This window comes from Rousettus aegyptiacus, unplaced genomic scaffold (assembly GCF_014176215.1).
Source record: "Rousettus aegyptiacus isolate mRouAeg1 unplaced genomic scaffold, mRouAeg1.p scaffold_m13_p_3, whole genome shotgun sequence".
In the NCBI taxonomy this organism is placed as follows: Eukaryota; Metazoa; Chordata; class Mammalia; order Chiroptera; family Pteropodidae; genus Rousettus; species Rousettus aegyptiacus.
In genome coordinates, this window is record NW_023416306.1 from 1,530,229 (window position 1) to 1,550,111 (window position 19,883).

A 19,883-nucleotide genomic window follows, 5' to 3' on the forward strand; every position below is an offset into this window, starting at 1 on the left:
GGGACGGGACCCAGTGACTCAGCCCTTGCCTTCTGCGCATGTTCCTTCCCAGAATTCAGGCTGTTACTATGGTAACGAACGCCCGGCACATGCAGCGTGTTATAACGATGGCACAAAGAGGCTCAGGTGAGGCTCAGGTGAAGGTCGTTGGCCTTTACTGCTCAGGTGCGACGGACGGGCCGAACCCAGCACCCAATTTTCTGCTTGCTTGTTTCCTTGTATGAGTTACTTTTAACCCAAAATGCCCTCTGGCTGGCTTAATGGTGGGATGGGACGGCCCCCTTCTAGGACAGGATGGCTCAGGGTTCTGCAGGTGACCGGGAACCGCCACCTAACTTTCCTGCCTAACCTTTCTCTAAGAGCCACTGGCGCCTTCTCGTCAGTGTGGGCGTCCAGGGGTGGGAGGCCTCTCCTCCAGCATCTGCTTCTGGCCACGGAGGGTCGCAGTCCCTGCACGCTGGGGCCTCGTGGAGCTCTTTCCCTCTCTGTTTCAGTCAGAACGGGGTCTTGGGTGTCCCGCCGGAACACCACCTCTGTCCCTAGACAGGATAAACGGAGACACAAAGCTGTTATTTAAATCACGTATCTAGGTTTGTTTCTGTTTTAGATTTGCTTGTTAGGTGAGGAAAGGAAAGTGGGCTTGGTTAATATGTTTCTTAAAGAAAAAAAACGTATGGGCGTGAGACCCCCGTCGCCGACGCTAAGGGCCAGGCGGGGCCTGCAGCCATTGCCGCCTACAGAGGGCTGAGAAGATGGCCGCTTCAGCGACCCTTATCAATAGCCAGACAATCCGAGTCACCGGTTTCAGGGGAATGATCTGAATTAGAGGGAGAGGCCCTTTCCCCAAAGAAAGGGGGGAAAAACAAACGAACAAAACACCTTAACTGTGTATACTAAAAAGACAATGGAAAGTTCAGTATGTGTGTTTTGTGAGTGATGGTGGCCACCAGATGGGGACCAGGACGGCGGAGGACCGGCCCCCTCCCCCTGCCTCACTGAGGGGGGTCCGGGGGTACACAACCTCGCCGCGCTGGGGGAACCTCCCGTAGGTGGGAGCATAAGACCGCTCAGCCCCCCCACCCCTGTGGTGGCCCCTGATCCCAGCCCCACACAGCGCCCACACCCCATCCCGTGGGGACAGACTGGTGAGAGACCCCGGTGCCCCGCCTTGTGGCATCAACGGGAAGTTCAAGCTGAACTTTAGACCACATAAAGGAAAACTTTAGACCATAAAAGGAAAAGGCCGAGAGACTTCTAAAGTCCAAATGCCGCCAGAGATAGAAGACAGGGGCCGCCTAGAAGGGATGACGGGAGGTCTTTGCTGTCCGTGTCCATCCTGTGTTTACAAAAGCTGCCACGGGAAGAAAACCAGCGTAGAGCAATGGGGCATGTGGGGGGCGCAGGCGGCTCTAAGCAGGCCTGAGGGCGCGGTGGGCAGGCCGAGGGTCCCACTGGGCGAGGGGCTGGTGTGGCTTAAACTTCCCGCCGGTGCCACCAGAGGGCGCTCCTGGCTTCTAGCCAGTCTGCTGGGAGGGGGGTGGGTGGCGGAGGTCAGGGGGAGCTGGGGCCCAGCGGCCGTGGCCCTGCCGCGTCTTTTGGTGCGCACCCACCCTGCCCGGGCTCTCCGGCCACCTGTGAGCGAGGACAGTGGCAAGGGGACACCCCCCTGCCCGCTGCGGTATGTCACGAGCTCTCTGTGACAAGCACCCTGACAGGTTCGGGCATAACGGGTGTCCAGAGCCGGCTGCTGTCAGCCGGTCGCGACGCCTGGCCCTACACTAAGCTCCTCAGTCACAGTGAGGCCAGGCTGTGGCCCACGCCGCACAGCGGGCCGGCGAGGGTGGCGCTGTGACCGGGGCGGGGCGTCCGTCCCCAGCGCGCCGTGCAGTAGCTGCTGCCCCTGCACGCAGGGCCCTCGGTCCGAGGGCGAGCGCGCCACAGGACGACGGCGCCGGACGTGGGGGCAGATGGAGGGGCGTGCATGGGGGTGTTACTCCGGGGAGCGGGCAGGGCGGGCGCGGCGAGCCGGCACGGGTGGCGTGGAACGTGTGGAGAGAGGCGGGCGACGCAGCCCGCCCGCGCCGTGCGGGCTCTGGGAGCCTGCTTGGGTGTGCGCCCCGAATTCCGAGCCTCGCCGCTGCCGGAAGCCCTGCCGGTCACCGGCGCCCTGCGGGTGCCCGGGGTCTGTGGCGGGTCCGCCCGCGGGACGGAGGCCTCGCTCTGCTCCCCGGGAGCCGACGTCCAGCCGAGACGGGTCCAGACGCGAAGCACAGCGTCACGCGACGTGGCGGAGGGCGGTGCCTGGCGCGTGACCGAACTGAGGCGGGCCTGGGGCGCCGAGTTGTGGGGGCGCCGAGGGAGGGGTGGGCCTCAGCAAGGCGCGGCGAGGGAGCAGCGCCGGGCAGACGGGCAGAGGGAACGGAGAGGCGCGGGTGCGGGGCCGGCACACGCGGTCGGGGCTGGGGGTGCGGGGCCTGCCGGAAGCCAGGGCGGGGCTCCCGTCCGCGCGCCCCGAGGCCCGGGTGGCCCATGCGCGCGGCCCCAGCCGGGGCGCTGTGAGAAGCAGACGCCGCCCAAGTCCCTCACGGACCGGCATCGGTCAGCGGGTCCCAGCCGGGGCCCTCCGCTCGGCGACTGCGCGCCTCGGGGACAGCAGCCCCACGTGCCAGGGGTGGTCCGGAACGACAGGCCTTCGGAGCAGATGGCCTGGACGCCGGCCACACACACCTTCCTGCAGGCAGAGGCAGGTGTGAGCAGGGAGCAGACCGCCCCGCGACGACACAGACACACAGGGGCGACGCCGCGTGGGGACAGAGGCAGAGGCGGGCGTGAGGCGTTGACAAGCCGCGGAGCATCGGGGGCCGCCGCTGCCGCCGCCTCAGCGTCCTGGGGCACAGCCGACGCCTCGATTCCAGATCCTGACCTCCCGACCGTGAGCGAGGACGTCCCCGCCATTCTACGGGTCTGGGAACCCGTCGTGGCCGCCGCACGAGAAGCAGGAGCCGTGTAGATGTCGCCTCCTCAGTGATGACAGCGAACCCCGGTTCAAAGGCGGGGGCGGGGGGCAGCGTTACCGATGGTGCACGTCAGGGCCCCCGGCCGAGGTGGTGTCTTGAGATGGGACGACGACACGGGGCCCCGGGTCACGCATCTGACGCGTCCGCACACGAAACGTGTCATGTGTCCGATCCGAGGGGCGAGCGCTTAGAGCAGCGCGGGAGGCGCGCGGAGGCGTCTGCTCTGCGGGGCGGAGCCGCGCCGCCTGGAGGGTGAGGGGCGAGAGGCCCCCGCCCGCGCCCGGCGCCCTCCGCGTAAACACGCCGCAGGCAGGATCCCCCGGCGGCCAAGGACGGGTCACCAGGGAGCGGGGGTGCGCTGGGCGGCGGGCAGAGGGGACGGCACGGGAGCGGCGGAAATGCCCTTTACGCCCTTTCGCATTTCACGCGGGACTAGGGCCCGCGGCCTGGCCCCCGTGAGCCGCCCCCGCAGGCAGGCGCCGCTGTGTCCGCCTTTCGGAACCCGGAACCCGGAACCCGTCATCGAAGGGGCTGTGACGTCAGCGCCCGCAGAGGCGCCGCCCCCGGGAGAGCTGGGGTCGCGTCCGGCCAGCGCTTTCGCAGACACCCAAAGGCAGGACCCTCGGACACGCGCGCCTCGCGTCACCGTGCCGAGGCACAGGCACCGGCCCCACCCCGCGCCCCCTGGCGCTTCCTCACGGCCAGGCAAGGCCGGCCGGGGGCGGGGCGTGAGGCGCCCCCAGGAGAGAGGAGCCGCGTCACGTGCTCGGACCCGGATCAGCGCACGCGGCCGGCACTGTTTCCGCATCAGCTCGACGCAGAGTTACGCATGAGACGTCTGCGTCCTTTCCCTTCGTCGACGTTGTCTTGGAACCCAGGCGTGACGTCCACTCGCGGCACGTGGCGGCCACGTGGGTGTATCCTGTCGGTCCCGCGGGTGCTCGGGTGAGCGTGAGGAGGTCCGGTCTGCTCCAGCACGCGCCCGGTGGCCTGGTCCCTGCAGATTTGTGACAGGAGCTCGCAGAAGACCCCCCACAGTCGGCTGGGGCGCGGGCCTGAGCCGGGGCCTTGTTACTGCGGCCCTGTGGCCGCGTCGACCTTCTGACTGAGGCTTCGGCCCCTGCGTACAGGAGTCTGCTCCCGAGAGCTCGTGCGTGAGGTACCACAGTTGTGGGTCAGATGGTCCCCATTCTTGTGTCTGAGGAGGACAGGCTGAGAGCCCACGCGGGGACAGATGGCAGCTGTCACCCAGGGGGACCCCACCACCCTCGCTCCACAGCCGGGAGCAGACGCTCAGGTAGGCGCCCCGTCTGTAGGACAAGGGCGCGACTTCTCAGTCTGAGCGGACTCGTCCCCTCCCCCGCAGAGAACGCGTTCTAAGCGGAAGCTGCTGCTGCTGGCCTCGCTGGCCTCGCGTTACTCCAGGTAAGTGCGGACCGAGGGGGACCCGTCGTGGTCGGCAGGCATGAGCGGAACTGCGGAGTTTTGTCCAAGGGTATTGATTTCAGGGTCACTCTCAAAAGGATCCAGACGTCACCTCTCTGAGGGGCAAAGCGCATGGACATCGTTGCTTTCATTTCTGAATGTTCAGCGATTATTTTCGGGGTACCACCTGGGCGCCAGGCTCTGTTTCATGGGCCGTGGCGTGCGCAGCGCTAAGTGCCCTGAGGGTCCTGGGCGGACCCCGGGGAAGAAAGTGAGCACGCGGGAGAGGTGGCCGACAGCTGGCCGCAGTGTCCTTGAGAGGCCGCAGTGTGTCTGTCAACAGTGCTGCGCTGACTGTGACGGGCCACGCAGGAGTTGATAACGGTGGTGGGGGGTGCGGGGGTGGGGAGGTCACGGGCCCGGGGATGCCAGGTGCTGTCTTCACAGCTTTATGTTTTTCTGTAAAATTTCTCTAAACATCAAAAAAAGAAGGGGAAATAAAGGAACAGACTAATAATGCAAAATCAAAGAAAAGATTGGCCCCGCCGCGTGGCTCCGGGCCCACGGGTCACGAGCAATCGTATGCCAACGTATTGGATAAGCTAGGTGAAAAGGAGAAACTCCCAAAAGACACAAATTCCTAGAATTCCTAAAGAAGACTCAAGTAGAAAGGGGAAATTTGAATAGATCTGTGACAAGTAGAGACTGAATGAGTAATACAACTTTTCCCATGAAAAGCTCAGGACCAGATGACTTCATTGGTAAATTCTGCCCCATGTTTAAAGAAGAATCGATACTTCTCCTTCACAAACTCTTCCCCAAATTAGAAGAGGAGAACAGCACTACCCTGATACCAAAACCAGACGGAGACCCCGCAGGAAAACTGTAGACCCACATCTGCATGAACGCAGGTGCAGAGTTTTTTGACAAAATACTAGGAAGCCAGGAACACATAAAAAGGATTATACGCCACAAAATAGCGGGGTTTATTTCAGGAAGGCAAGGTTGGCCCAACGCATGAAAATCATTCGATGGGACCCACCACATCAGACCCACACGACCCTCTCGAGAGACGCAGGGCAATCGTTACAGCAAATCCGACGTCCCCTCACAATGTGTCCGTTCCCCAAACCAGGAGTGGAAGCGACGCTCCTGAACCCGACAAACTGAAAGCACAGCATAAACACACCAAAAACGAGTGGGTAAAATGGATCCAGTTTTAAAAGTACAACCTCGTGTGCATCAAAAGACCCCGATATAGTGAAAGGACAGTCCAGGGAGGGACAGAGCACGGGTGGTCCCTCCGCATGACAGTGGGGACTGTAACAGCCGCAGCTCAGGCCCAGCCCAGCTGCAGAGTGAGGCGCCCCGCCGCCCAGGAAGAAATCCGGTAAAGAGCTTACTGCGTTCATGGCCACGTCTACGGGCACCGGCCTAGCAGGCGTGACAGGAGGACCTAGGTGCGAGTGGCCTGCGGGCACGATCCTGTTTGTGTGACATTTGCCACGGCACAAAGCGGTCCTGTGTTCGCTTAAGCCAGGGGCCTCTCAGGAGCTCAAGGAGACGAAGAGCCGGAACACAAACAGCGTGACCTTTCCTGGAGACAGCTCCCTGTTCAAACGGGCCCTTCTGGCCGTCCTGCTGTACCCCGGGTGCCCCGCCGAGCGCAGGTCGGCTGTCAGCGACCTGTGATTCCACTCACTGGGCTAGGCTCAAGGAGGCTTTGTGAGCCGGGCCCTGGAGGGGCCGGCGAGCCCGGGGTGGGGGGCGGAACCCGCACCATGCGAGGGACGAGAGCGCTTCAGGACACACAGCACCAACCGTGACAGGGGACGTGCAGCTGGCCTCTGCAGAGGCTGCGTTCACGTCCTCCCGCCCCGCTCTCCGGCCGCGCTTCCCCTCTTCCGGACGGTGCGCGTGAGCCTGTGTCCGTGTTTGTGTCGGGGTAGTGCGCGCGCCTCTGTGCGACAGGCACATGTGTCCAGCCGTCCGCCTCGATTTTCCCTTTTTCTCTCTGCGCTGTCACTGCTCCGCACGCGGAGGAGGGAAGGCGTCTCCGCAGGTGACGTCACACTGGCACGTTCACACAGTAGGAGGCCTGCCCGGGGACACAGGAGGGTCAGTGAGACCCAAGCCCATGGCCGTCTGAGCCAGCCTGAATCCTTTCTCTAGCAGCAAGGGTGTGAGCCCGGCCTGCGGGGACGGGAAGGGGGCCGGCCAGTGGACCCGCGCACGCCCCTCAGTGGTTTCCCTCACAGAAGGCCTCCCCTCCATGCACCCAGACCCCCACCCCCCCACAGACGCCTCCTGCAGACAGCACCCTGCCCCGATGATCACTCGAGGCCAAGCGTGACGAGAGTTCTTCAGTGACAGTCAACAATTGTGACATTTTATCTGCCCCAGTGCAGAATTGGCCACGGTTTACAGCGGGAAGAGATTGGCTCGTGATCTGTGCCAAGTTCCCCGGGGACCCAGGGCCAACGGGTATAAAGGGCGGCTTGCGAGGGGCCAGCACAGCCTCTCCGAGCCCCAGTGAGTGACCGTCGGGCGGCCCTGAGCACCGACCCCTAGAGATGAAGGCCCTGATCCTGACCCTCGGCCTCAGTCTCGTCGCTGCCCTGCTACCCCCGGCAAGGAGCGAGCAGAGCTCGGATGTGAGGCTCCGAAGACACTGGGCGGGCTGTGGGGTGCAGGATGAGGCGGGGCCGCTCATCCTGGGGTCGGGCGCTGCCCCTTTTCCCCTAGGGCTCGTCCACACTGCACGAGAGGGTCTGTGCTCGATGCCCCGGGACCGAGGCTGACTCTGGTCCCGGCCAGTCCTCAGGGACCCCGGGCCCGCATCCGGGGGTGGACGTGCGCTGAGGTGGTGGCATTGGCCGGGTGGGCTGGCCTGGGAGTCACTCTGGCCCTGTGGGAGGGGCAGGGGCTGAGGCTGCGTAATGGGTGAGGAGCGTCGGGGTGTCAGCCCGAGCCCTGACGGGGAGAACGTTCTACAGCTGTTAGGGAAATGGTACCTGAAGGCCTTAATCCCAGATAACGATGATAATCCCGAATCGACAACGGAATCAACGACTCCCGTGATGTTAACACCCCTGGACAGCACCAGGGATATTGATGGTGAATACACCGCACTGTGAGTTCTCCCCTCCTGCGCACACAGGGGGAGCCAGTGTGTGGGTGGGGCGCGGACCAGGCCGGGGTCCCCCCAGCCCCTTTCAACACTCTGCACTGGGCATCTTTGAGGGTCTTTCCGTGGAGGGGACCTCACTGGGGTGCCACCGATGGGAGCTGGTGGTTGGCTGGTTGTGGGCGCTACATGCCCCTTCCCCCAGGGAGCGGCCAAGGTGACACCAAGGGCCTGGCCGAGCCTGGCATTGGCATGGGAGGAGCGTGCCGCCCAGGAGCCCCCAACACCCCGGACCCCTCTCCCGGGCACCGCCCTATGGCTGCTCCCAGCTGGGGGCCGGTGCCAGCACCTGGCTGTGTCTGCCACGGGGCTTCTGTGTTCCAGGATACAGGGTCACTGCCATCAGTTTAAATCGACCTTGAAGAAATTGCGAGGGCCCGGTGCGTACCTGGCAGGTGAGTCCTGGAGCCCGGCCGGCAGCACCCACACACGTGCAGGAGGGGCCGGCCTTTGCGCCCCGTCCTTTTTGACCTGATTATGCTCCATCCCTCAGAGCACCTGACTCCAAGCACCAGGTGTGCCAAACCTGTCCCCAGCACCCCTCGCCCGGCGGTGGGGTGTGACTGCCCTTCCTGTCCGGAGCTCTCTCGCGTGTTGGAGATGAGGACCCCATAGGGCCTAGGGTTTGGGCTTGGGGCAGCTCCAGGCAGCTGGGAGCATGTAGGCATCATGGGGCTGCTGGCTGCCACTGGATGAGCTCCAATCTTCCTGGGAAACCGTGCGGCCTCTTTGAGGTCTACCACAGTCCTTCCTTCCACAGAGAGCGAAAACACTTTGATGTTCTTCAAGCCCCTGCCTGTGAAGGACCACTATGTCGTTTACTGCGTTATGTATTCGCAGGGACGGGTGATCCGCACGGCCAAGCTCATAGGTAAGGGTCCCTGGCAGCGTGAACACGGAGAAAGAGAGGACGGCTGTGGGCTCGGGGCTTCACACGTCCTGTCCCCGGACGGGCCACGCATTCGAGGGCAGCTTTTCGTAGTTTGGCACACAGCACGTTCCCCTGAGGTCTCCGGTGTGTGCACAGGGCGCGGCCCCAGCTCCGGGGCTTGATTCTGGGGGTGCCGGCTACAGGGGTAACACAATGTTCGTGCCAGCCCCGCCTGAAGACAAGAGGCCCCGAGGGTGTCTCCCGAGTCCCCCTAGGCCAGGAGCTGCGACTGTCAGTCCAGTAGGGACAGCCCACGACCCAGGGCCGCCCTCGGCAGGCGTGTTCCCGACGTGCCTTCCCGCTCCTCGCCGGATCACGGGTGCCACCAGGCGTCACGCGCCAGCTTCCCGTCCTCGGGCAGGGCGCCCTTGCTGGCGGCCGCCCTCCGCAGTCCCCGGTGCAGCCCCACAGGGTCCCCGCCCCGACTGCCCCAGGCTGGGACAGAGTCCCGGCCACCTCCCGGCCCCTCCTCACCCTCGTGCCTCCTGGTGTCGCCAACAGGAAGGGACATGAGCAGGATCCAGGAGTCCTTGGAGGCCTTGAAGAAGGACGCTAGCGCCAACGGATATGACCCGGACAGGGTCATCATCCCCAGGCAGACCGGTAGGGGCCGGGCCGGTGGCCGCGGCGGGGCCGCCGTCAGCGCGGCTGCGTCCCATCCTGACTGGGTTCTTTCTGGGGTCGTGTGAAGCGCGGGCCTGAGGCCTCTGAACCGTGCGTTTCCTTTTCCCTGCAGACACCTGCCCTGCGGACGAGCAGTAGGGTGAGTGAGCCGTCGTGAGGACAGCTGAGTCCCGCGGTCGGTGGGGCCGCAAGAGGCCGTGTGACCTACCCCGCCCCTGCTCAAGTGGGCCAGGACCCCCTGGCCGGCTGGCAGCGTCTCGGGGTGCCAGTCTCTGGGCAGTTAGAAAACCCTCTTGAGAGAGCCCCCCACGGGTGGGGTGCAGGCGGGACACCGTCGGCCCCCGCTGCCCCGGCGCTGGCCACTGAGGCTCAGACCCTGCTCACGGCCCACTTGCCTTAGTGACTGTTCACCCGGCGAGTGGCCTACGATTCACAAACATGGCAGAGACACTTAGGGTGTCACCGCCGCACGTCCTTCTGGAGACTGTGGTTTCTGTGACCCGCCCGAGGTCCCCTGCCCGGGTTCCGGCAGAGCCAGAACCCCGCCAGCGCCACCGTGCCCTCTGACTGATGCCTTCCGGCCCTGGTGACCTGAAGTCACCCTTTGCCTTCGCATGCGGGCGTGGTACCTTGCGGGCAGCCAGCCGGAGGGTCCCCCTCCTGTCTGCTCAGACTTCACGGCCAGAGCACCCAAGAGCGCGCAGCGACCCTCCTCCCCAGGCCCCCCGGGCTGCGGCCCCTGACCCATGCCACTTCCCTCCTTTCTAGGACAGGAGGCGTCTCGCTCCACAGCAGCCCCAGGAGGCCCCAGTGGGAGCCGGGGCCTGCGGAACACAGGGGCACCCTGATCCTGGGCCTGCTTCCCCCCACGCCGGTCCCCTCCCCCCACCCGAAACCCCCTCTCCTGGTTTCACAATAAAGAGCTTCAGCAGTGCCTGGCGACTGTGCCTGTCTATGGGGCTGCTCGGGTGGCTGGGAATGGGGCGAGGAGGGGCAGGACGCCGGAGTGGGCCCTGGGCCGGGACGGGTGCCGCCACCCGACATGCGCGAGGGTCAAGGCGTGCGTCGGGCGCTGGGCTCTGCACACGCCCTGGGGGGGCTTCTGCAGGTTCTAGGTGTGTTACGGATGGGGACCGGGGCTTTGGGGACGACAGGGTCGGCGCCAGCCCTGTGGTGAGGACCTGTGTGCAGGTGCGCCTCCTGGCCCTCTGCTTCCCCACTGGCTGGAGGCCGTGGCAGGAGTGAGCAGGAGGCCAGGCTCCCTGGGCCCGCAGGACGGGGGCAGCAGGGCACTGGGCCCCCGGCCCAGACGTGACGCTGCCCCTGGGGCAGGACCACCCCTGGGCCCACCTCGTGCGCACATCCGACGCCACCACTACTGTCCCTAGACCACTCCGCAGCCTTGTTGCCTGGCCGCTGGCCAGCTCGGCCCTGGGGCTCCTTTCGCCTGTTGTGGGGAGCGGTGCGCCCAGCCCGGCTTCCCAGAGACAGGGGCGCCCTGCGGTGGTCGAGGGCGCCGGAGGCCCGGCCTCCGCTTTGTACGTCCGGTCTCCTGTGTGACGGTGCCCCGCCCCCGCTGTCCCTGCGGTGGCGCGGAGCCGTCATCCTGTCCCCAGCCTGGTGGGCCATGCGCCGTTCGCTTGCTGCTGACCTGCCCCTGAGCCACGTGCACCCTCCGCGAGGGCCGTCCCAGGGGATGGGCAGAGAAGGCGCTGCTGGCCAGCGGGGCCCGGGGTCCACGATGGTCAGGGGATTCAGACTCGGGGAGGGGACGCTAAAATCTGATAGGTGACACTTCTGCCCGAGGAGACCACCCTCCGGCCAGGAAACAGGTGGGTAGAGCTGGGAGGTAGCCCAGGTCTCAGGCTTCTATGAGGCCTGTTTTTGGGGTCCGCCTTCCTGAGGAAGAGGCCCCGATGGAGACACTGAGCTCTGTCAGGAATCTGGGCCCAGTGCCGTCTGCTCCCCAGCAGCCTGGCCCTTTGAAGCTCTTCCGGGTCCCGGCTCCATGCTGAGCAGCGGCCACGGGGTCAGCCAGGACCCTGCAGGGCCCCAGGATCCCAGGGAGGACAGTCACAGGCGGGACGGGGCAGGGACCAGAGAGATCTTCACAGAATCCTGCAAACCGCCCTCCCGTGGGACGGACCCGAGGCCCCGGGGGCCTACAGATGTGCTCAGTGGACCGCTCGCACCCGAGCGGAACCCCGTGCCACCCGCCTGGCAGATGGAGTCCCTGCCACACCCATGAGCCCCAAGCCTGAGACAAGGGTGAACAGCGAGGACTCCTGTGCAAGGGACATGCTCTCCTTCTCCCAGGAAGAGGCCACAGATGCCTCTCCTCCTGGGACACATGGGCTGCCCGGCCCTGAGGGACCCCAGCAGGGACAGTGACCGCACCAGACTCACCAGGCACACCAATGCATCACCACGACGCTTCCGAACACTGAACAGTCACTGGATATGGGGGAGGGACAGCGGCAGGAGTGGCCCACAGGGACACTTCACGGGGGTGAAGGGCTCTAGGTGACCTCCGTGGGGCCTGATAGTGGGAGATGCCGCCAGGAGCTGGTCTCCCTGTGTCCACAAGCGATGGCACATCCCGGAGAGGCGAGGCTGCCCAGCCCCTCACCCCGGACATGGCTGGGTGCCGTGACGGCCAGCAGGCCTGGCCCGTGGGAGCGGCTAACAATCCAGGGGCTGCCAGGGCAGGCGAGGCGGTGGCCACAGGAGAGGGGACCGGGTGTGCTGAGCAGCACCCTTAGGCTTCACGTGCAGCTTCACTGCCGCTGCTTCCGGCTCGGTGACAGCGACGGTGACGGTGACGGTGACACTGCGGGACCAGCAGACACGCCTCCCGGCCTCTCCCCTCCCACGGGCCCCTGGTTAAACCGCCCGATGGCCCTCAGTCCTCCCAGTGACGCCTGCACATGCTGGGGACACAGGCGGGGCGCGTCACTCCCGCGAGAATGCCTCCGGGACAAGCAGGCTGTCCGGACGGGGCAGTGGGGGCGACCTGGGCGGCCATGCAGCCGCGTGGCAGCTGGACGCGTGTGAGGAATGGGCGCTGGGCGCCCAGCCTGCCCTCCCGCTGGGCCCCTGGGACAGGGCGACTCCTGCTGCTGACCCTCGGCCTGGGCCTGGCCGGTGCCCAGCAGGCTGCAGAGGAAGTGCCAGTGCAGCCAGGCTTTGACGCCCGGAAGGTGACTGTGCCACTCGGGCCCAGACTCGGCCTAGGACCAAGACGCGGTGCAAGTGTCGCCCGGAGGGGGCACTGCGGGGGCAGCGGGCAGGGGGAGCAGGAAACTGCCAGAGAGAGGCGGGCGGGCGGGCGAGGGGCGTTCCCGACCCAGCCCAGCCCCCGGGTGCTCCTCGGGGCGGCTGTGCCACACAGCAGGCGGGGGGGGGGAGGGTATCTGTTTCCTGCACTGCCCACCCCTGGCTCTGGGCAAGCGTGGACCCGCACTCACTCCCGTCTGTGTGACTCCACCTGCCCGTCACCCGTCACTGTGGGGCGGTGGGTGCAGGACATGGGGAGAGAGAGGGGGGCCGCGAGGAGGGGTGGGGGGGACCAAGAGGCCTGGAGAGGGGCGGAGGCAGACAGCTCCCGCCCCGCCACCAGCACCCAGCGCTGATGCGGGGCCTGAGAACCAAGGCCGGGGGCTCTGGCGCCACACGCCCCGGCGCCTCACCCGGCCCTGCGTGCCCCTGCAGGTGGAGGGACGCTGGCTGACCATCCAGCTGGCCGCCAGCCGCGCAGACCTGGTCTCCCCAGACGACCCCCTGAGGCTCGCGCTTCATTCCATCCGGAGTCGGGATGCGGACCTGGAGCTTGTCCTGTTCTGGACGTGAGTGAGGCCCCTGCAGCTCCCGGCGGTGCTCACGCTCACGGGCCTCCCCAGGGGCAGTGGCCAGTGGTGAGAGCCAGAGGGACACGCGGTGCCGAGCCGGGGCCCCGCACGCCCCCCTGAGAGGCCGGGCCCCGAAGCTGCACGGCGAAGGACGAGGGGAAGACTCGCCCGGCGGGTCCTGGCGCCGGGGTTCCTGGGTAGGGCTGTGCTTCCAGGGACGTCTGGGGATGACCTGGGCTGAACTCCGGGACGCAGAGACCGGCGTGTAAACGCGGCGTCCAGGACGGTGACGGCCACGCCTCGCCGATGCCGGCCTCAGACACCAAGCGTCGGCACACGGCGCCCCCACACCCCAGATGAGAAATCAAAGACCCCGGGGTGGGGGCACAGGCGGGGAGGCCAAAGCCTTTGTTTGCGCGTGGAGCCCAGGGATGGAGGCACCAGGACCAGGGCCCCCTCCCCGAGACCTGACGCTCCCGGCCAAGGACAGGCTGGGTCCGACGCCCCCCCGGGAGGTTTGGCTGCACCCCAGTCACGAGGAAGCCCCCTGTCCTTGCTCCAGCCCTCTAGGCCCCCTGGCCCAGTGGACCCACGCGCTCTCCCGGCTGGGTGTGAGGGGACAGGGAGGGCAAGAAGGTGACCCTTCGGGTCGTCCGTATCCAGCTGGAAGCCCCTTTCTCTTTTCCCAGAGGAGAGGGTGTGTGCAGAGGCATGAACGTCACCGTCCACCCCACTGGGCTCCAAGGCCAATACCGAGGCTCCTGTGAGTAGCTTAGGCCTGGCCCGGGGCCCCCGCTGGCGTGCAGCGCAGGGACAGGGGTGCTCATGCCGGCCACCGGCCTCGGGGGAAGGCAGGGGCCGGAAGGAGGCGTCCTCACTCCCCACGCCGTCGTGCCACCCCGAGGCGGCACCTGTCCCCACCTGCGTCTGTCCCCACAGTCGAGGGAGGTGGCAGCATGCTCGTCCACTTCGTCAGCACCGACTACAGCAGCCTCATCCTGTACGTCCGCTTCGAGGACGGCGGCGAGGTCACCAGCCTGTGGGCGCTGCTGGGTAGGTGGCGGCTCTCCCCAGCCGCAGGCACTGCCTCGTCTGCCCGGGCCGAGCGCTCCATGCCCCCTGCGTGGAGGGTGTGGGCGCAGCCTGGGCTGCTCGGAGCCGCACGCTGGGGCCCCTCGGCCGGGCTCCCCACCATTCACACACGCGTCTGTACCCCACGCACCTCACCGCCGTCTCCTGCCCGCTGCATGCCCGGTGTGTCCTAGGGCTCAGAGTCACAGGGGTCGATCAGAAAAAGCCATCCTGACCTCCACCGGGGCATGCAGCGTAACAGCCCAGAGTCACACGGTGCCAAAGCCGCCAGCGGTGACGGAGGAGCGGGGCGTCTGCAGTGGGGGCCGCATGGGCCGAAGCACCAGGGTCCCGGGCGGCGGAGAAGGCACCAGGGGAAGGGGGGGCCGAGTGCGGGTGGCGGTGCCTTCGCCCCGAGTGTGCAGTGAGGACCCCGAGGGGTCCGCGCCCGAGGGGACAGGGCCTGACTCGCCCCCTCCGGGAGTGCAGAGCCGGCACTGCTTCTCCAGGTCACAAGGCAGACTGGGGGATGAGGGCTGCGGCCAGGCCACTGACCAGGTGGAGGGCAGCAGGCGCCAGCGGGGCAAGGACCCGGGGGAGAGGGTGGCACCGAGGACGCACTCGGGGTCTTAGCCCCTCACCATGGCTCCTTGGCTTCCAGCCAGAAGTGTGCCAGAGGACCCCGAGTGGCGGGGAGAATACCTGAGACGCATCAGGGGGTCCCGGCTCCAGGAAGTGCCCGTCTTCAATCTGGACGGTAAGCGCTGACGCCCCGGCCAAAACCCCGGAACCCTGACCGGCCGGGCGCAGGGCTCTGCACACGCCCTGGGGGGCTTCTGCAGGTTCTGGGTGTGTTGCGGATGGGGACCGGGGTTTGGGGACGACAGGGTCGGCGCCGGCCCTGCGGTGAGGACCCGTGTGCAGGCGCGCCTCCTGGCCCTCTGCTTCCCCACTGGCTGGAGGCCGTGGCAGGAGTGAGCAGGAGGCCAGGCTCCCTGGGCCCGCAGGACGGGGGCAGCAGGGCACGGGGAACAGCAGGCTCGGGCCCGGCGGGGACCCGGCGGGGAGGGTGGGACCAAGGATGCTCCCCGAGTCTTAGCCCCTCACCAGGGCTCCTCCGCTTCCAGTCAGAAGCGTGCCAGGGGACCCCGAGTGCCGGGGGTGTACCTGAGGCACACCGGGCAGTCCCAGCTGCAGGGAGCGCCGTCTTCCTCCTGGACAGTAAGCGCTGACCCCCTCCCAGCGTTTCCCCAGCACCCTGACTGGCCAGGGGCGGCCCGAGCCACTCCTCCAGGCCTGGCACCCCCACTCTCAATAACCACACAGGCCAGCGCTCTTACACACGCGGCCAGCCTCTGCCTGACGCCCGCGACGGCCAGGCGTGTGCCGAGCACCTCGGCCGCCAGCGCTCACGCGGCCCCTGTGACACGGTGACATGGGCGCAAACTCGTCTCCATTCTGCAGTGTAGACGCTGAGGCTCAGAGGGGTTCAGAGACAGAGCCAAGGTCGCACCACCGGGAGGAGGCGGGGGGACTGCCTCACCCGGTATCCACTCCCCTGTGTGTCGGTTAGTCAATCAGCAAACGCACAGGCCATTCCGGGAGCTGTGGAAACATTCAGAATAAGACAGACTCGCCCGGCGGCCCCTGTGCAGGTCACACGGGGCAGTAGTTCTGTCGCCAGTTTGGTGGAGACAAGAGCTGTGGGGTGGGGGCGGGGTGGGGGCCACAGCTCTGTTCCGGCCCCGGAGAGGCGACGAGGCGCAGGCAGGAGAGGCCGCCTGGACGCGGGACCCTGTGGGCCTGTGGCAGGAGCAGAGGGAGAGGCAGGGAGGGTCTGCGGGTCGTCCAGAGGGCTCAGGGGCCGTCACAGGACGTGGCCTGCCGTCGGGGTGCTGGATAGCAGACGGCAAGGGCTCCCCAGGGAGGGACAGTGTCGGGTGGTTTCGAGGCGAATGGACGAAGGCCTTCGAGTCCCCACCTTTCTCTTCCCTCCGCAGCCCAGTGTCCCCCGCCCGAAGCCCACGTCAGGGCCAGCCCCTGAGCCTCCCTGCCGGGACCCCTGCCACCACGCCGCCCTCGCCTCCCTGCCGGTGCCCCACGACCCCATGTCCAGTGCCCTCCCCTGCCCTGTGGTCCCTCGCAGTGGGTCACCAGGTCCCGCCGACCAACGACTAAGGAGCCCACGGCCCCTCCCCGCCTGGCCCGTGGGCCGCAGGACACGCCGGGCCGGGAGGGCGGGACGGGCGCCCTGCCGCTCCCCGCCGCAGTGTGCACAGAGCGGCACCTCGCAGACGCAGCCACGCGCGGCGTCCTTCAAGACGGTGACCCTGCAGGAGGCTGGACTGGGACTCCTCTCACCTGCCTCCCTGGTCCCTGCTCAGGTCAGGGGGGCGCTGAGTGACCGCGGAGCCAGCACGCGGTCCCCAGGAGAGCCAGGTAGACACAGGCCCGCGTACCTGCCTGACAAGTGAGCTCAGATAGGCCTCCGCCCTCTCCTGAGAGCCAAGGGCCCGACCAGGGCGGTGGCTGCACAGAAGGCGCCCACCTCTGTCCGGGCGACCCCGGACCTACCCACCGGTCGGGCAGGGTCATGGAAACTGGGTCGAGGCCTCATTCCTTCTGACTGGAATAGCCGGGGAGACGAGTTAGACCAGCACCTGCACGCGAACACCCTCGGCAGGGCCAGGCCTCCCGGCAGGCCACACCTCAGCCAGGCGGCTCCCAGCACTGCCAACCCGAGCTCGGCACGACGGCAGCGAACCGGTCGGCCGCCTGTGTGGCCTCACCTGCGGCTCACACGAGAGCTGCTGCTGAACGGACGGACGCCCAGAGCGCGGCGGCTCCCTTGAGCCAGCGAAGCCAAGAGGAAGAGTACGAAGCACACGCTACGGTCGCCAAGCACGTGCCCCCACGCTCGGCACGAAGCCCGCGGACTTCGCTGGAGAAACTTTTAATTCTGACTCTGGGACATGGGAAAGATGACTTGAATGAGGAGACGCGCGGAGTTTCCGCGTAGACCTCAACGTCGCAGATATTTCGTAACCCTCAAGTCACCCTGGCCGTTCGATCGGCATTCCAAGGGGGTATTTCCCCCAAATGGCAAGCCTGAATCCAAAGTCCCCGTGAAGGAATAAAACCTTCGGGACGTTTTAGAGAGGGGTCAGGCTAAGTGACGCACCATCCCAGACGACCGACAGTAAACCATGAGGACTAAAACCGTGAGGCGTCAGCTCGGGGTCGGAGAGAGAGATCCGCGAACCCGGACGTAAAGTCAGGACGTGAGCTGAGTCGGTATAACGACGGTGTCTCAGACGAACGGCCCGTCCGAAACAGCACCGCGTACTCGACAAGTGCTGAAGGGAACCGCCACGCGGTCCTCCCTCTACGCATGTCTGTGTCCTCACGTCCTCTCTCATAAGGCCACCGGTCCGATAGGGAGAGGGCCCACCCTGGAGGCCTCGGTTGCCGTAATCACCCCTGTAAAGACCCTCGTCCAAACGCCGTCGCCTGAGGAGGTCCTGGGGAAAGGAGCCGGTACGGACAAATGTAGGGGGACACGCTCAGGCCGTACACTTAGCACCCTGTTCCACGCCACGGACGAGGGGTACGGAGGGCGCCAGGCTGTGACTTCGGATGCTCCGGCCCCGCGGACGCTGTAAGCGCTCACGGTTCACGCCTTGCCCGCTACTTTGAGCACTTTGGAACTTGCAGAGGAAAGGCCGGGCCATGGGCGGCCGCTCGGGGACAGTTCTGGATGTAACTGCTTTCCGCCCCTCGAGGCCCTTGTAGCACGCCTCTGACCCAGAGCTCTGTCCTTGCCTCTCTCTAAAACGTCAATGAATTAAATGCCTAGAGCTTTAAAAAAGATGGACTCGAGCTCCCTGTGTCCATGTAAAACAGAAACACGCACTGGGTGGAAAGTCTCACGCTGCTCGGAGAGGACGGGTCCCGGCCGCAAATACCCCCAACAGAAACACCGCGCGTTTCGGGAGGGAGCCGACATGCCATTTTCTTCCTTACAGAGAATCCTTTGATACACACACACACACACACATTTGTGAACTAGAATCTCTCTCCATTAAAAACTTTTTTATTTCATGCCTCCAAAATTGTCCCCAGGCTACCTACAACTCGTAGACACTGACACCGCCGTGCGTTCAATGGTAATAATCATCCTTTTGTTCTCAGTCCGGCGTCGGCCAACAGGGCGGTCAGCGTCCAGGGAGAAAGGTCTCTTTCCCGCCGGCGCGAGTTTCCACGCCCCAGGACCGGAAGGTCCGTGGCGTGCCCCGCTGCCAGCGGCCACGTGGCCGGCCCGCTGTCCCGGGGACCCGCCGCGCTGGCGGTCACAAGGCCCCCCTTGGAGCGCCGCAGCACCTTGACGTGCCAGACCTGCGCGGGCGGGCGCAGCACGGCGTCCCAGCCGTACCCCGGGGACAGCAGTGTGGCGGGCTTGGGCAGGAAGAAGTATCTGTCCAGGTGACTCTCATAGGCGCTGTTCAGCCCGTGTCTGATGTCGTGGAGCGCCCCTCGCAGACCCTCTTCCACGAGGTGTAGGACCCGCAGCGGCGTGCCCCCGACCAGCGCGCCGTTGTCGAAGTCCCCGTGCCCAGGCGGGATGCAGGCGGCTGAGCGGGACCTCCTCTCGTAAGGGAAGTCGCGCGCGGCCCTGAGGTACCACCAGGCGTGGAGCTGGGCCACGGACGAGCCCAGGGTCCCCACCCGAGGTGCCCCTGGAAGACCCGGTCCGCGGCGGCACTGGAGAGGAAGTCCACCTCGCCCCGGCGTGCTGGGCGATGAGCTCCCCCAGCTGCCGCCGGCACACGAGGTCAAGGTCAAGCCACGTGCGGTCTTCCGCCACGGTCAGGACCTCGAAGGTCTGCCGAGGGCCCGGCTCCAGGTCCGGCAGCCTGTGGGGGTCGTCCACCATGATGTAGAAGACGGCCCGGTACCCCGCCATGAAGTACTTCTTCGCCGACCGCAGGAATGGCTCCAGGTGCCGGTCCGCGGCCCTGCCAAACACGGGCGCGGGAGTTGCGTTTCCCAAAGCTTCGGGAGAACTTGCGTCCGACGCGTGGGTCGCTGTGTCCCAGGGGTTAGGGGCCAGGTGGGGAGCAGCAGGCTGCACAGTTTGGAAACGGGGCTTTCCTGAAATGACAGTGAGCCACCGGCTGAGGATGGGGACCATGACGGGGCACAGGTGGTGCGGGACAGCCGGCGGACGTGGCCTGGGCAGCTCGGGGAGGCAGAAGGGCTCTGGGTGCTCCCGGTATTCTCCTCCTGCGCCCCTCAAAAAAGGGTCAAGGGCTCGCGGGCCCGACCCGCCCACGGCAAAGACGGCCAGGCCCACGGTGAGGTCCCGCCTCCCGCAGTGGTCCCGCAGGGCCCGCCTGCCGAACATGCCTTCCCGCCGACCGGGGGGAGCCCGCCCGTGCTCGTCACCACGTCGGGGCGTTTTCTTCTGAGCAGACCAGAAAGCAGCGAGGCAGGGCCCGCCTCCACAGCGACAGCGGCGCAGGCTGCCAGGCGCAGAGCAGCGATGCGAGCACCCGAGGGCATCACGCGGCGCGCGCGGTCCTGCCTTGCCCTGCGCAGGGACCCGCCTGCCTACGAGCCCAGGCTCCCCCCGCTTTGATGTCGGGCTGCGGTTAAAGGGACGCGGCCGCGAGTCAGAAAATTCTCCCATCGTCACCTGAGGCCACCGCAGTCTCTGGAGTGCCACCGCCTCCCCGGTGTCCCGTGTGTTCCCCTCCTCCTTCTCCCTCCTCTCCCTCCCC

The 19,883-nt window shown here is 66.3% G+C and overlaps 3 protein-coding genes across 7 annotated transcripts; 2 read left to right on the forward strand and 1 right to left on the reverse strand.

Annotated features, from left to right (window-relative positions):
* The first annotated feature begins 68 nt into the window (after positions 1 to 68).
* Positions 69 to 10,118, forward strand: LOC107514903 (lipocalin-1-like). 5 transcript variants are annotated; one of them, XM_036217967.1, is made up of 7 exons: positions 69 to 126; positions 7,439 to 7,575; positions 7,954 to 8,024; positions 8,390 to 8,500; positions 9,062 to 9,163; positions 9,297 to 9,323; positions 9,953 to 10,118. In XM_036217967.1, the coding sequence occupies exons 2-6, from the start codon at positions 7,523 to 7,525 to the stop codon at positions 9,320 to 9,322; spliced, it is 363 nt and encodes a 120-aa protein (XP_036073860.1). In that variant the 5' UTR covers positions 69 to 126; positions 7,439 to 7,522; the 3' UTR covers position 9,323; positions 9,953 to 10,118. The 5 variants fall into 5 exon arrangements, with proteins under 5 accessions (XP_036073860.1, XP_036073859.1, XP_036073858.1 ...); XM_036217966.1 differs by lacking the exon at positions 69 to 126 and adding an exon at positions 3,011 to 4,442; XM_036217965.1 differs by lacking the exon at positions 69 to 126 and having other exon boundaries at positions 7,322 to 7,575.
* A 2,032-nt stretch (positions 10,119 to 12,150) lies between these two features.
* On the forward strand, positions 12,151 to 16,147 carry LOC118614972 (minor allergen Can f 2). The gene is made up of 6 exons (XM_036238521.1): positions 12,151 to 12,384; positions 12,896 to 13,029; positions 13,722 to 13,795; positions 13,972 to 14,085; positions 14,765 to 14,860; positions 16,104 to 16,147. The coding sequence occupies exons 1-6, from the start codon at positions 12,151 to 12,153 to the stop codon at positions 16,145 to 16,147; spliced, it is 696 nt and encodes a 231-aa protein (XP_036094414.1).
* Positions 16,148 to 18,276: 2,129 nt separating this feature from the next.
* On the reverse strand, positions 18,277 to 19,507 carry GLT6D1 (glycosyltransferase 6 domain containing 1). The gene is given in 3 exon segments (XM_036238523.1): positions 18,277 to 18,827; positions 18,830 to 18,892; positions 18,895 to 19,507. Coding segments are annotated over 3 exon segments (1,227 nt in total).
* Between the last annotated feature and the right edge of the window lie 376 nt (positions 19,508 to 19,883).

Excerpts from the sequence above, each read along its gene's own strand:
- LOC107514903 (XM_016153113.2), top strand. The coding sequence starts at position 7,724 with ATGGGAGCTGGTGGTTGGCTGGTTGTGGGCGCTACATGCCCCTTCCCC. Across the intron at positions 8,501-9,061 it reads CCGCACGGCCAAGCTCATAG|GAAGGGACATGAGCAGGATC; the intron begins GTAAGGGTCCCT and ends TGTCGCCAACAG. Across the intron at positions 9,164-9,296 it reads CATCATCCCCAGGCAGACCG|ACACCTGCCCTGCGGACGAG; the intron begins GTAGGGGCCGGG and ends TTTTCCCTGCAG.
- LOC118614972 (XM_036238521.1), top strand. The coding sequence starts at position 12,151 with ATGCCTCCGGGACAAGCAGGCTGTCCGGACGGGGCAGTGGGGGCGACC. Across the intron at positions 13,030-13,721 it reads GAGCTTGTCCTGTTCTGGAC|AGGAGAGGGTGTGTGCAGAG; the intron begins GTGAGTGAGGCC and ends CTCTTTTCCCAG. Across the intron at positions 14,861-16,103 it reads GCCCGTCTTCAATCTGGACG|CCCAGTGTCCCCCGCCCGAA; the intron begins GTAAGCGCTGAC and ends TTCCCTCCGCAG.